The 13,619-nt window shown below is 35.6% G+C and overlaps 1 protein-coding gene across 1 annotated transcript in view; it reads right to left on the bottom strand.

Annotated features, from left to right (window-relative positions):
• The window catches only part of LOC100375115 (tetratricopeptide repeat protein 21B-like), a 79,092-nt gene that overhangs the window by 45,038 nt on the left and 20,435 nt on the right, over positions 1–13,619 (bottom strand). Inside the window, exons 13-14 of the mRNA XM_085494607.1 lie at positions 7,203–7,418; positions 6,275–6,346 (exon numbers count right to left, since the gene is read on the bottom strand). Of these exons, the coding sequence (XP_085350733.1) occupies positions 6,275–6,346; positions 7,203–7,418 (288 nt within the window). The remainder of the gene's footprint in view (positions 1–6,274; positions 6,347–7,202; positions 7,419–13,619) is intronic.

Here is a 13,619-nt window from a genome sequence, read left to right as displayed (position 1 = left end):
ATAGAAATCCAAATTTTGCTCAACTAAGCATGTTACTGCACATATATACAATGCATTATGGGAGACAACTTCAAATTTTGCTCTACTAAGCATGTTACTGCACATATATGCAATGCATTATGGGAGATAACTTAAAATTTTGCTCCACTGAGCATGTTACTGCACATATATGCAATGCATTATGGGAGATAACTTCAAATTTTGCTCCACTGAGCATGTTACTGCACATATATGCAATGCGTTATGGGATAGAAAACCAAATTTTGCTCTACTACGCATGTTACTGCACATATATGCAATGCGTTATGGGATAGAAATCCAAATTTTGCTCTACTAAGCATGTTACTGCACATATATACAATGCATTATGGGAGACAACTTTTAATTTTGCTCTACTAAGCATGTTACTGCACATATATGCAATGCATTATGGGAGATAACTTCAAATTTTGCTCCACTGAGCATGTTACTGCACATATATGCCATGCATTATGGGAGATAACCTAAAATTTTGTTCTACTGAGCATGTTACTGCATATATATGCAATGCATTATGGGATATAAACTTCAAATTTTGCTCTATTGAGCAAATTATTGCACATATATGCAATGCATTATGGGAGATAACTTAAAATTTTGTTCTACTAAGCATGTTATTGCACATATATGCAATGCATTATGGGATAGAAATCCAAATTTTGCTCTACTGAGCATGTTACTGCACATACATGCGATGCATTATGGGATAGAAATACAAATTTTGCTCTACTGAGCATGTTACTGCACATACATGCGATGCATTATGGGATAGAAATCCAAATTTTGTTCTACTGAGCATGTTACTGCACATACATGTGATGCATTGTGGGATAAAAATTCAAATTTTGTTCTCCTGAGCATGTTACTGCACATATATGCAATGCATTATGGGATAGTAATTCAAAATTTGCTCCACTGAGCATGTTACTGCACATACATGCAATGCATTATGGGAGAGGAACTTAAAATTTTGCTCCACTGAGCATGTTACTGCACATATATGCAATGCATTATGGGAGATAACTTCAAATTTTGCTCCACTGAGCATGTTACTGCACATATATGCAATGCATTATGGGAGATAACTTAAAATTTTGCTCTACTGAGCATGTTACTGCACATATATGCAATGCAATATGGGAGATAACCTAAAATTTTGTTCTACTGAGCATGTTACTGCACAAATATGCAATGCATTATGGGATACAAACTTCAAATTTTGCTCTATTGAGCAAATTACTGCACATATATGCAATGTATTATGGGAGATAACTTAAAATTTTGTTCTACTAAGCATGTTACTGCACATACATGCGATGTATTATGGGATAGAAATACAAATTTTGCTCTACTGAGCATGTTACTGCACATACATGCGATGTATTATGGGATAGAAATACAAATTTTGCTCTACTGAGCATGTTACTGCACATACATGCGATGTATTATGGGATAGAAATACAAATTTTGCTCTACTGAGCATGTTACTGCACATACATGCGATGTATTATGGGATAGAAATACAAATTTTGCTCTACTGAGCATGTTACTGCACATACATGTGATGCATTGTGGGATAAAAATTCAAATTTTGCACTACTGAGCATGTTACTGCACATACATGCGATGCATTATGGGATAGAAATCCAAATTTTGCTCTACTGAGCATGTTACTGCACATACATGTGATGCATTGTGGGATAAAAATTCAAATTTTGTTCTACTGAGCATGTTACTGCACATTCATGCAATGCATTATGGGATAGAAATCCAAATTTTGCTCTACTGAGCATGTTACTGCACATACATGTGATGCATTGTGGGATAAAAATTCAAATTTTGTTCTACTGAGCATGTTACTGCACATATATGCAATGCATTATGGGATAGTAATTCAAATTTTGCTCCACTGAGCATGTTACTGCACATACATGCAATGCATTATGGGAGAGGAACTTGTCATTGAATATAATGGAAAACCAATAGCATACTAGAAACTAGATAAAAACAATACTTTATGAATTCTGACTGTCGAAATGAGCACTCAATCTTACGTCAAATGCATCAATATGGATTGCAATTTCCCATATTATAATCTGACCGCCATATCTTAAAGCGCGGTAGTAGTCGCGCCACGCATGCACGAGAAATATGGGTCTCATATAAACAAAGATGGCAACTTTGACTGTTGTGCAGATCAACGAGTACAAACTGTGACAATTCCAAGCTTTAATTAGGTAATTTTCATGTGATTGGAAGGTATCAAAGGAGTCACCGGCGGTAATCAGTGCAAGTTGCACCCAGGTCAAATCTCATACCTGGGCTCTCTCTGGAATTTGCTAGGTAATAGTAAATTTACTAATCAAGAAAAAAAAGTTTTAGTAAACTTTGTCTGGAAACTGCAGAGCATTTTCCCGCGACCGAGCACAACGGGGAAGAGAGAAGGAGAGGGAGGTGTCCCCTCTGTCGTCTGCCGAAAACAAGAACAGCATGCTGAAAATGGTACTTGCTGGTAGCAACCTGAGCTCTAATTTTGTGTAATTTCATGACATCAAATTAGGCAGTCTGCTCCACAAAATGTACCATTTATGATGGTACAACAAAACATCACAACAAAATATGCAATGTAGACACCAGAACCTTTATTTGAATAACTCAGTATTAATTAAACATATTCATGATAAGCTCACATTGTTAACAGTGGGAAAAATAGTCATCATTCAAAACGTCACTGCCTAGAATGCAAGTCATTTTTGACATATTTGTGGTCAGCAATTCTGGCATGCTTTGTGCAGTAATCTTTAGTCAGATCCACTGGTGAATGAATTCACCTTTCCACTTTTAATGCACCACAGACAGGTCATTACTTTAGTATCTATATTATACTCTAACCATGGAAAAGTAATCTAAAGAAATAAGCAATTTGGTATATATTACCACATAAAACAATTATAAACACGATAAACAAAATAATAACTTAAGCTCAAGAATAAATACCACTGGCACTAGTAAGTACAAAATTAAGCTCTAATTATGTTTATTATCATTTCTTATAAAATATTTATCCTGCAAATAGTGGACATAAAATTTTAGAGTCACAAAAAAAAATAGTAGATTACTGCACTGGACATATTTGGGCCGTTAAATCCTGTGAATAAACTTTCACAGGGAATTTCTCTGACGCCCACAGAAAAAAACTATACCAATCAAAAAGATGTATATTAAAATAAAGTTGACGTTTATGATGACATTTAAATGACTATTTATTTTCATTGAAATTTCTGAATTAAAGTGAAAAAGTAACTAAAGTAACTTTCGGTCTTGTAACTCGATGTCAGTGCTAAGAATGTCCGGTAAGAATGTTGTATGTTTCGAACATTGTCTCACCTTCCATTATTTCTGAAATCGTGCTGCAGTACTCAACTTTCCGTTTCTTGGTGCTGTCATGGGTTTCTGGTTCTGAACACGATTTAGTGGTTTCTCCATCTCGTCGTGAAAAATACTCGTCGAGCAGTTGTCTGCTCTTTTTTGATGTAGTCTCCATTTTCAATAAGGGAACTGATCATTACCACCAAGCCGGTTTCCTGTGAGTCTCCTGCGGCGTGCGTTTCTTTACCGTACCGGCCGTTGCTTTACCGTACCGGCCGCTGCTTTACCGTACCGGCCGCTGCTTTACCGTACCCGAAGGTCATTAGCCGTACCGGCAAGGCCGTTACCGTACTGGCAGGAGGCAATTCACACTTCTGACAAGTTAATTTATGCATTGATTTTCCGGTTTACCCGTAAAATGCCGACCTGTTTAAATTTCAGTTTTAATGCACAGGATCGCCAGAGAAAGCAAAACTGTAGAATTAATTTGAGTAGAATTTGTTTAGTTTGTAGTTATAGTCTGTTTATAAATCATTTTGTTCATGTTTGCTATGCAGTAGCTTTCAAGGTCAAATACACCACCAGGTCAATTTGTTGCGTCTTTTTATTTGTCAGAGATTAAACTTTACCATTATTATTGCATAATATTTACATTCAAGTTGCGCGTGATAATGCTACACATGATTTTTTTGAGACCATGGAGCTCCCAGTACGTCCATGTGAACTGTTGGATACGACTACAGACGGAACTGCGTCTTTATTTTATACGATATTTTTATTTTTTTAAAATTGGGATCAGTGCTCCCAAATCAACTGAGCCGACAAAGTGGGTTACAAAAATAACAGTTCCATGAAAGTGGCTATATTTGTGTATGATGAATCCTGAGTCGGTAGTTTTGGCATGTAACCTAATGGTTTTGGTTATTGTTAAAAATGCACAGTGCAGACGTAATTTTGTTTTCATTTTTTCACTTTATCTGGCGCCAGTGCACGTGTGCTTGGATGTTTTTTTATTCAGTGATTGGGCTAAATATTTGACGACGTTACCAACGTATTCAACATACGAAAATAGCATGTGTGTGCGTTTGCGTGAATGATAGATGCAGACGAGATTTCTCGTCGCAACGCGTTTTATTAAGTTTATTTCCAACGCGAGTGGTCGGCGCCTTTGATTGCGTTTAGTTTGTTCTTTCATTCGCAAAATCTATCGCTGGCACCGTTTATTTTGTTATGTCTCGCAACTGAATGTCCAAGCTGACTTTGTATTGGCTGTAATTATATTTTTTTTGTAAAACAAAAAAAAGTCCCGACCTTTCCACTCTAAATCGTATTCTGCCCCAAACCAAACAGCCCTTTTCAGGGCCAATCACATGTTCCAAAAAGAGATATACCGGCACACTTGCACACTCTGTTTTGTTATAATAAAGTTACATTGGGGATTGTTGGAGGAGGTGTGTAAATATCGGGTAAATATGTTTGGACAATTCCATAAGCAAACTCACAAAATGAGGTCGAAAAGCAATAGAAAAATGTTGACCTAGAGCAAGGTCAAATTCCGTTTTACGCACTTGAATTTTATCTGGACTACGTGCACGCGTTGCGCGTGTTATTGTCAACAAAGTATCAAAACAGATTTTCGAACGCCCAAGCCCGAATTTAAATACATGTGAGCTCGGCCAAGCGAGTCACACTGACACATTATGCAAGTATCATCGAATTCATGCGACAGGTTGAGACGTTTTATTCAACGTCGTGGGTAAGCTACGATGTAGGACTGTCGTTTTATAGCGTTACAGGCGATCATGAATATGTGAATAACACACATATATTGAAAAAAAACATGAAATTTCAGAAAGACTTTTTTATTTAATTTATTTATTTGTATTTCGACGGTTGTCCGACTTTCTTTCCACTGTGTGAGCTACTGACAAATATAAACAAATCATTAAACCATCGAGTCCTCTAGTCGACTGGGACGTAACACTCTGTTGTACAAGTCATGTTCTTTTCAAATTATTCACTTTCAATGGGTGGGTAAAAAAAAATTCTTATTGTTTGCAAAATGCCCAATTAATTCATGCATGACTCACGGTTACCGGCAGGGCGCCGATCAGTTACCGGGGCTTTGTTTACCATGCATTCATTAATCGAAGGTGATAAATAGTCGGTATTGGTCCTATCAGTACGGTAATTGTCCGGCCGGTACGGTAACGCAACAGTCGGTACGGTAAAGCAACGACCGGTACGGTAAACCGAGTCAAACTCACAGGAAACCGGCTGCGTGGTAATGATCAGTTCCCTAAATAAACAAATCACGTGTTTGATCAGGGCATCATGAAACCGTCCCATACTGAGAGTAATGTTTTATCTTGAAACGCATGCCGACTAAACTACGCATGTGCGATGACACCAAAATAACTTTAGAGTGGAAAAATACATTTAATGGCAGTTCTGTGTTGAACGCGATCACCGTGTAATGATTGTTGCAATCTTAGAAGTAACGGGACATTGTTTAATTTTAAAATGGCAATCACTCAAACCGTAGTAACACACGTGATGATCACAGTGGAGTTTTGACAATTAAATGAGGGCGATTTGCAAAGGGTATTTTGTACAAAATGTGTTCGTAAATCCTACTAATATATATTTATTTTGTTCGTAAATCTTGTCAAAATTTCGTAATTTACGACATTTGCGAGCGACAGCGAGAGCACAGCATACTTGTGATTTCCATTTGAGAGCACATTGGATTGTGGGAAAATCAATGTTTATCAACACGAATGTCGCACATGCGCAACGACTACCGCGCGTTAAAATGTTATACACCCAGAGACGTGGTTTAAATCATCATAATAGTTATACTGACCTCAAAATTATAACTCAATCCCTGTTCCAAGGACTGTGAGGCTTGCTTGAAACTACCTTGATGTGCATAAATCTATGAAGAAATAAGGAAAAGTTATTGTACACACACAAAAAAAGGTTAACTACAATGATATTACTTTGAATCTTGGTTATTACAGTATTACTGTATTATTACAGTATTACAGTATTACAGTATTATTATTACTGTTATTATTATTACAGTATTTTTTAACCGGTTGCTAGTTTTTAATTTAGTTTCTGGTCAAGTTGTTTTCAAAAATTCATGCGATCACCAAATTAGGTGACTTTTGACATAGCTCTGCAATTAGCCAATCAGATTACTTTTGACATACCTGTGCCATTATCCAATCAAGTGACTTTTAACATACCCAATCAGATAACTTTTGACATATCTGTGACATTACCAAACCAGGTGATTTTTTACATACCTGTGCCATTAGCCAATCAGATTACTTTTTACATACCTGTGCCATTATCCAATCAAGTGAGTTTTGACATACCAAATCAGATAACTTTTGACATACCTGTACCAACAGCCAATCAGGTGACTTTTGACATAGCTGTGCAATTAGCCAATCAGATTACTTTTGATGTATGTGTGTCCTTAGCCGATAAGATCAATTGTTACATACCTGTGCCATTATCGAATTAAGTGACTTTTGACATACCCAATCAGATAACTTTTGACATATCTGTGACATTACCAAACCAGGTGACTTTTGACATAGCTGTGCAATTAGACAATCAAGTGATTTTTGACATCCCTGTGCCATTGACCAATCAGATTACTTTTTACATACCTGGGCCATTAGCCAATCAGGTGATTTCTGACATACCTGTGCTATTAGCCAATCAGATTATGTTTGACATACCTGTTCCAATAGCCAATCAGATTACGTTTGACATACCTGTGCCATTAGCAAATGAGCATCTGAGAACGTGGGATTAATATCTAGACAGTGTTGTAATGTACTCTGTGCAGCGTCAATATCACCAGAGAGGAACTTGACTTTACCCATCAGAAAGAGACCCTCCATTAGTCCTGGTACAGCTTTAGTTAGGGGGTCCAATACAGCAGCACAACGCTTCAAAACAGGTCCCGCAGGCTGACCTGGAGCAATCGGCTAATAACAGAATAGAAACACAATTAGACTTAGTTAGGGGGTGCAATAAAGCAGCACAACGCTTTAACATAGGCCCCATAAGCCGGCCTTGAGCAATCGACCAATAACAGAATAGAAACTCATTTTGACTTAGTTAGTGGGTCCAATACAGAACCACAATGCTTTAACACAGGCCCCATAGGCTGGCTTTGAGCAATCAGCCAATAACAGATTAGGAACACAATCAGACTTAGTTAGGGGGTGCAATACAGAAGTACAATGCTTTAACACAGGCCCCATAAGCCGGCCTTGAGCAATCGACCAATAACAGAATAGAAACACAATCAGACTTAGTTAGGGGGTGCAATACAGAAGTACAACGCTTTAACACAGGCCCCATAAGCCGGCCTTGAGCAGTTGGCCAATAACCGATTAGAAACTTAATCAGACTTAGTTAGGGCGTCCAATACAGCACCTCCATGTTTTAACACAGGCTCCATAGGCTGGCCTTGAGCAATCGGCTAATAACAGATTAGAAACTCATTTTGACTTAGTTAGGGCGTCCAATACAGCACCTCCATGTTTTAACACAGGCTCCATAGGCTGGCCTTGAGCAATCGGCCAATAACAGATTAGAAACTCAATCAGACTTAGTTAGGGCGTCCAATACAGCACCTCCATGTTTTAACACAGGCTCCATAGGCTGGTGTTGAGCAATCGGCTAATAACAGATTAGAAACTCAATCAGACTTAGTTAGGGCGTCCAATACAGCACCTCCATGTTTTAACACAGGCTCCATAGGCTGGCCTTGAGCAATCGGCCAATAACAGATTAGAAACTTAATCAGACTTAGTTAGGGCGTCCAATACAGCACCTCCATGTTTTAACACAGGCTCCATAGGCTGGCCTTGAGCAATCAGCCAATAACAGATTAGAGGGTACAATACACAACTCAATCTTCAATGCAAGCCCCACATTTCAGTAATTTAGTCTAACAGTCTTGCTTGCAATGGTTCCTAGCAAAATTGTTGATGTTACAACGGAAACCAGTAACAATTTTGTTATACATGTATAAAGAACGTTACCAGCAAGAGATAGTTCTCACCTTATGAAGCTGATTGGAGGAAAGAATTAAGATACAAACATCCACAGTGGAAACATTGAGACAACATGAAACAGAACACAGATAACATGCATGGGTCAATCAGTGGTGGAATAATTGGTGATATAACGCTGACAATGAAACAAAAGTTGGACAATAAGATGCAAAAACAGTAAAAACACTTTCAGATAAGTGGAAATCAGCTGCATGTTTTTGTTTTTTTAATCTATTAACCATAAAAACTTATTTTGAGGTAGTTGTGGAAGAGTTAATGGACTAATTTTTGCATGATTTATTAAATAGTGATTTTTTTTTTTGATGGAAATATAGTTGCTAACATTTGTTGAATCACCTGAAGAAAACAGTGAAAGTCATAATTCCCAAAGTAATATAATAAACGTGACACATACATCAAAAAAGTCGTCAAGTTTTGCAACACATTTTAATTTTAAATTCAATTCATTTGACTATGGTGTTATGTTATGCATAGCAAGTTAGAACATGAATTGTCTTGTTTTGAACACCACAAATTAAAGCATATAGTTAATTATTATTTTTTTTAAATGAATTTGAGTTTTCACAGTCAAAATTACATTTGTAGTAATGGAATATGAGAAACATGAGGAGATGGACAATATTTTGAGATAATTTTGTGAGTTTTGCAACAGATTTTTGTTTTTTAAATTTAGGCCAGACTTTTTTTATTCCTTGTTTTTTTAAGGCAATTCTTATGAGGAGGGCGGGGGAAAAAATATAATTAATTCTTTTTTTTCATTAGATTTGTGTTATTCTCAAAGAATTGTAAGTGAGATCATTGATCGAAGAGAAGAAATGAAATAAAATTTTATTCCATGTATAACCATGTTTCTCATCTGCGCGAGACTTTGGTACTTTGATCATGATATTCCCACGAAAATGCAACTTGGATTTGTTATGCAGCGGTCGGTAATAAAATGAAGATAAAAAAAAAATTTTTTTAGCATTTTTTTGTGCTTACAAGTCGGAGGGCGCGAGAAATTACGCTGAAATAAAATTATATTTATATTTCATTTTCGGCTCCTGTTCATTCGGCGGGTTCGCGAAACAAGGGAAAATAAAAGTCTGGCCTTAATTCATTTAATAATAATAACTTCCAAAAAAAAAAAAAAAAAAAAAATAATAATTTCTGTGTTATGTTATGCCCAACAAGTTAGAGCATGAATTGTCTAGTTTTGAACACCACAAATTAAAGCAAATAGTTAAATCATTATTTTTTCTAAAAAAATTTGGCGCACAATTTTAAAGAGTTTTCACAGTCAAAATTACATTTGTTGTAATGGAATACGAGAAACATGAGAAGATGGACAATATTTTGAGATAATTTTGTAAGTTTTGCAACACATTTTTTTTTTTTAAATTTAATTCATTTAATAATAATTTCCAAAAAAAAAAAAAAAATAATTTCCATGTTATGTTATGCCCAACAAGTTAGAATTGTCTAGTTTTGAACACCACAAATTAAAGCATATAGTTAAATCATTATTTTTTTTAAAAGAATTTGGCGCACAATTTTAAAGAGTTTTCACAGTCAAAATTACATTTTGTTGTAATGCAATATGAGACACATGAGAAGCTGGACAATATTTTAAGATACTTGACTAAAAGTTGACGAGAAGTCATGTTCTAGGTAATGTACTGGTGCAAGTCTGGGATTGCTGAGCCATGCTTCAAAGTGAATGTTTTTGTGACTCGCTAAAAACACAAATATGGTGTCAAATTTGTTAGAGAGATAAAAGCCTGGTACCACATGTACCAATTATTATACAATTTGACACAACCAAATTTTATGTGTGATGATAATTTAACCTTTTTCACCATCAGTTTCCGCTTTTCATCACAAATTCCCAAAATAGTCCTGTTTATAGCCTGCATTTCCTTCATTAAACAGCTGTATAAAGGAATATTTGATGGACTAATGCTTCTTTTTCCAGTTATTGTAAAGGGGGTAATTATTCACTGGGTTTTAATTTTGCTTATTTCGCTGACTGGAAAATGTGCTAAATTAAAACCCAGTGAATATGTAAAATTTAGCATAGAACACATTATCTAAATGACGAAACCGTGAATTTAAAACCCACTGAATATGCCTGAAATGGTAAATCAGTGAAATTTAAACCCAGTGAAAATTAGTCATTTTACAGTATTTGCATTCACCTAACAAGAATATATGCCATGTCACATGATATATCACAATGTGTGCTTTCATTTGGTGACAGAGGTAATTTTGTCCAAGTATCACCGTGATTAAAAAATATTATCAAATTTGCCAAAAAAATGCAGCTTTACAACACATGGTGAAGAGAGAGAAAGAAGATATTGAGAGAAGGGACAGTGAAATGTTATAAATAGAGGGTGATCGATAGCACAAGGTGACGAATGAGAGAGAAAAAGATGGTTAGGTAAAATAAAATAAACATAATGATTGTAACATTTTATTTTATCATAGGGTAGAGTTTTTTTATTAAATTAATCTAATAAAAATATGACACATTGAATTGTTCTCCCTATATGTTGGTTTATACGGCTACATAGAAGAATTATGCAAATTAAATTTGTTGTATGGGTCGTCATTTTTTGTGTGAAAAATGCGTCAAGTAATCAGCCAGCAGCAGCCGCTGGCCACTTAAATAATAACTTTATTACACTACTATGCCATCAGAGGGTGCAGTATGGTAAATAAAATACAGATCACAAGAAAAAATACAGTAGCTAGTCTATAAGATAAAATTAAAAATAAAAGATGTTAAAAACTTAATAGGACAAACAAATTAAGGATAGTTACAGGATTCTCCCAATGTAGAGGTGATAGCTATCATATACCTGATTTCTGTTTTGCCTTATTTAGAAACTTTGCCAGGGGTATGAAGCACGTCATTATTTTAATGAAATTGTCTGTTTTATTTAGTTTATTTTTAATTCCTATTTCTTGAAACAGCTCCCCTCTTTGACCAAAGGTTTGGTCATATTAGAGTCATATGCAAGGCCAGGTTACCAGAAACACACTGCATTTGTATCTTTTCTAGTTAGCCTTTTTAGGGAGTGGGGCTAGTTAAAGGAAGACAATGTCAATAAAAAAATTCAGTGTAAATATTTTTTTCCCTAGATTTTACATTCAACTCATTAAAAATTCAGTGTAAATATTTTTTTTCCTAGATTTTACATTCAACTCATTAAAAATTCAGTGTAAATATTTTTTTTCTAGATTTTACATTCAACTCATTAAAAATTCAGTGTAAATATTTTTTTTCCTAGATTTTACATTCAACTCGTTAAAAATTCAGTGTAAATATTTTTTTTCTAGATTTTACATTCAACTCATTAAAAATTCAGTGTAAATATTTTTTTTCCTAGATTTTACATTCAACTCATTAAAAATCAGTGTAAATATTTTTTTTCCTAGATTTTACATTCAACTCATTAAAAATCAGTGTAATTAAATATCATATAAAACGCCAAAAATATAATTTCAGTGAAAATTAATTCCAGCTGAAATAAAATATTTGACAATACATACAGTTAACAACAATGATAACATACATTTTACACCATACCTTGCTTAGATACAAAATGAAAATAAAAACACATCTAAAAATCAAAAAAAAAAGCTAACTGAACAAAAAATAACTATGGAAGTGTGAAGATAAATTGAATTTGAAAATTGAACTATATTATTAACAAAAACTAAATAAAATCTTTAAAATCAACAGTAACTTACTGTAACAGTAATAATATCACAGAAAAAAAAATATCCAACCATGCTATTAAATAGCTAACACTCACAAGAAATAATAAAATAAATAAACTCTAAAAAAACTGTGCATATTTGAAACTATGGGAGTTTCATGTGTAACTTACCATCATCTCCTATAGAGTACAATATATGAAATATAAAGGACAAATAGTGTCAGAGATGAAAAATATATAAAATATTATACACCTAAAAGGTCAAACATCCAGGTACATGTACTTTGCATAATGCCCAAAAGGTCACACATCCTGGTACTTTGCATAACCCCCCAAAAGTCAAACATCCTGGTACTTTGCATAACCCCAAAAAGTCCACACATCCTGGGACTTCACATGACTGCTAAAAGGTCAATCATCCAGGTACATGTGCTTTGCATAATGCCCAAAAGGTCACACATCCTGGTACTTTGCATAACCCCAAAAAGTCCACACATCCTGGGACTTCACATGACTGCTAAAAGGTCAAACATCCAGGTACATGTACTTTGCATAATGCCCAAAAGGTCACTCATCCTGGTATTTTGCATAACCCCCAAAAAGTCAAACATCCTGGTACTTTGCATAACACCAAAAAGTCTACACATCCTGGGACTTCACATGACTGCTAAAAGGTCAAACATCCAGATACATGTACTTTGCATAATGCCCAAAAGGTCACACATCCTGGTATTTTGCGTAACCCCCAAAAAGTCACACATCCTGGTACTTTGCATAACCCCCAAAAGGTTGCACATCCTGGTTATTTGCATAACCCCTAAAAGGTTACACATCCTGGTACTTTGCATAACCCCCACTAGGTCACACATCCTGGTATTTTGCATAACCCCCACTAGGTCACACATCCTTGTATTTTACATGACTCCTAAAAGATCACATCCTGGTACTTTACATGACCCCTAAAAGGTTACACATCTTGGTACTTTACATGACCCCCAAAAAGTCAAACATCCTGGTACTTTGCATAACCCCAAAAAGTCCACACATCCTGGGACTTCACATGACTGCTAAAAGGTCAAACATCCAGATACATGTACTTTGCATAATGCCCAAAAGGTCACACATCCTGGTACTTTGCATAACCCCCAAAAGCTTGCACATCCTGGTACTTTGCATAACCCCCACTAGGTCACACATCCTGGTACTTTGCATAACCCCTAAAAGGTTGCACATCCTGGTACTTTGCATAACCCCCACTAGGTGACACATCCTGGTATTTTACATGACTCCTACAAGATCACATCTTGGTACTTTGCATGACCCCTAAAAAGTTACACATCTTGGTACTTTGCATAACCCCTAAAAGGTTGCACATCCTGGTACTTTGCATAACCCC

The sequence above is a fragment of the Saccoglossus kowalevskii genome, chromosome 20, assembly GCF_978046115.1.
Source record: "Saccoglossus kowalevskii chromosome 20, keSacKowa6.1, whole genome shotgun sequence".
NCBI classification, from domain to species: domain Eukaryota; kingdom Metazoa; phylum Hemichordata; class Enteropneusta; family Harrimaniidae; genus Saccoglossus; species Saccoglossus kowalevskii.
This window is presented reverse-complemented; position numbering and strand designations above follow the sequence as displayed.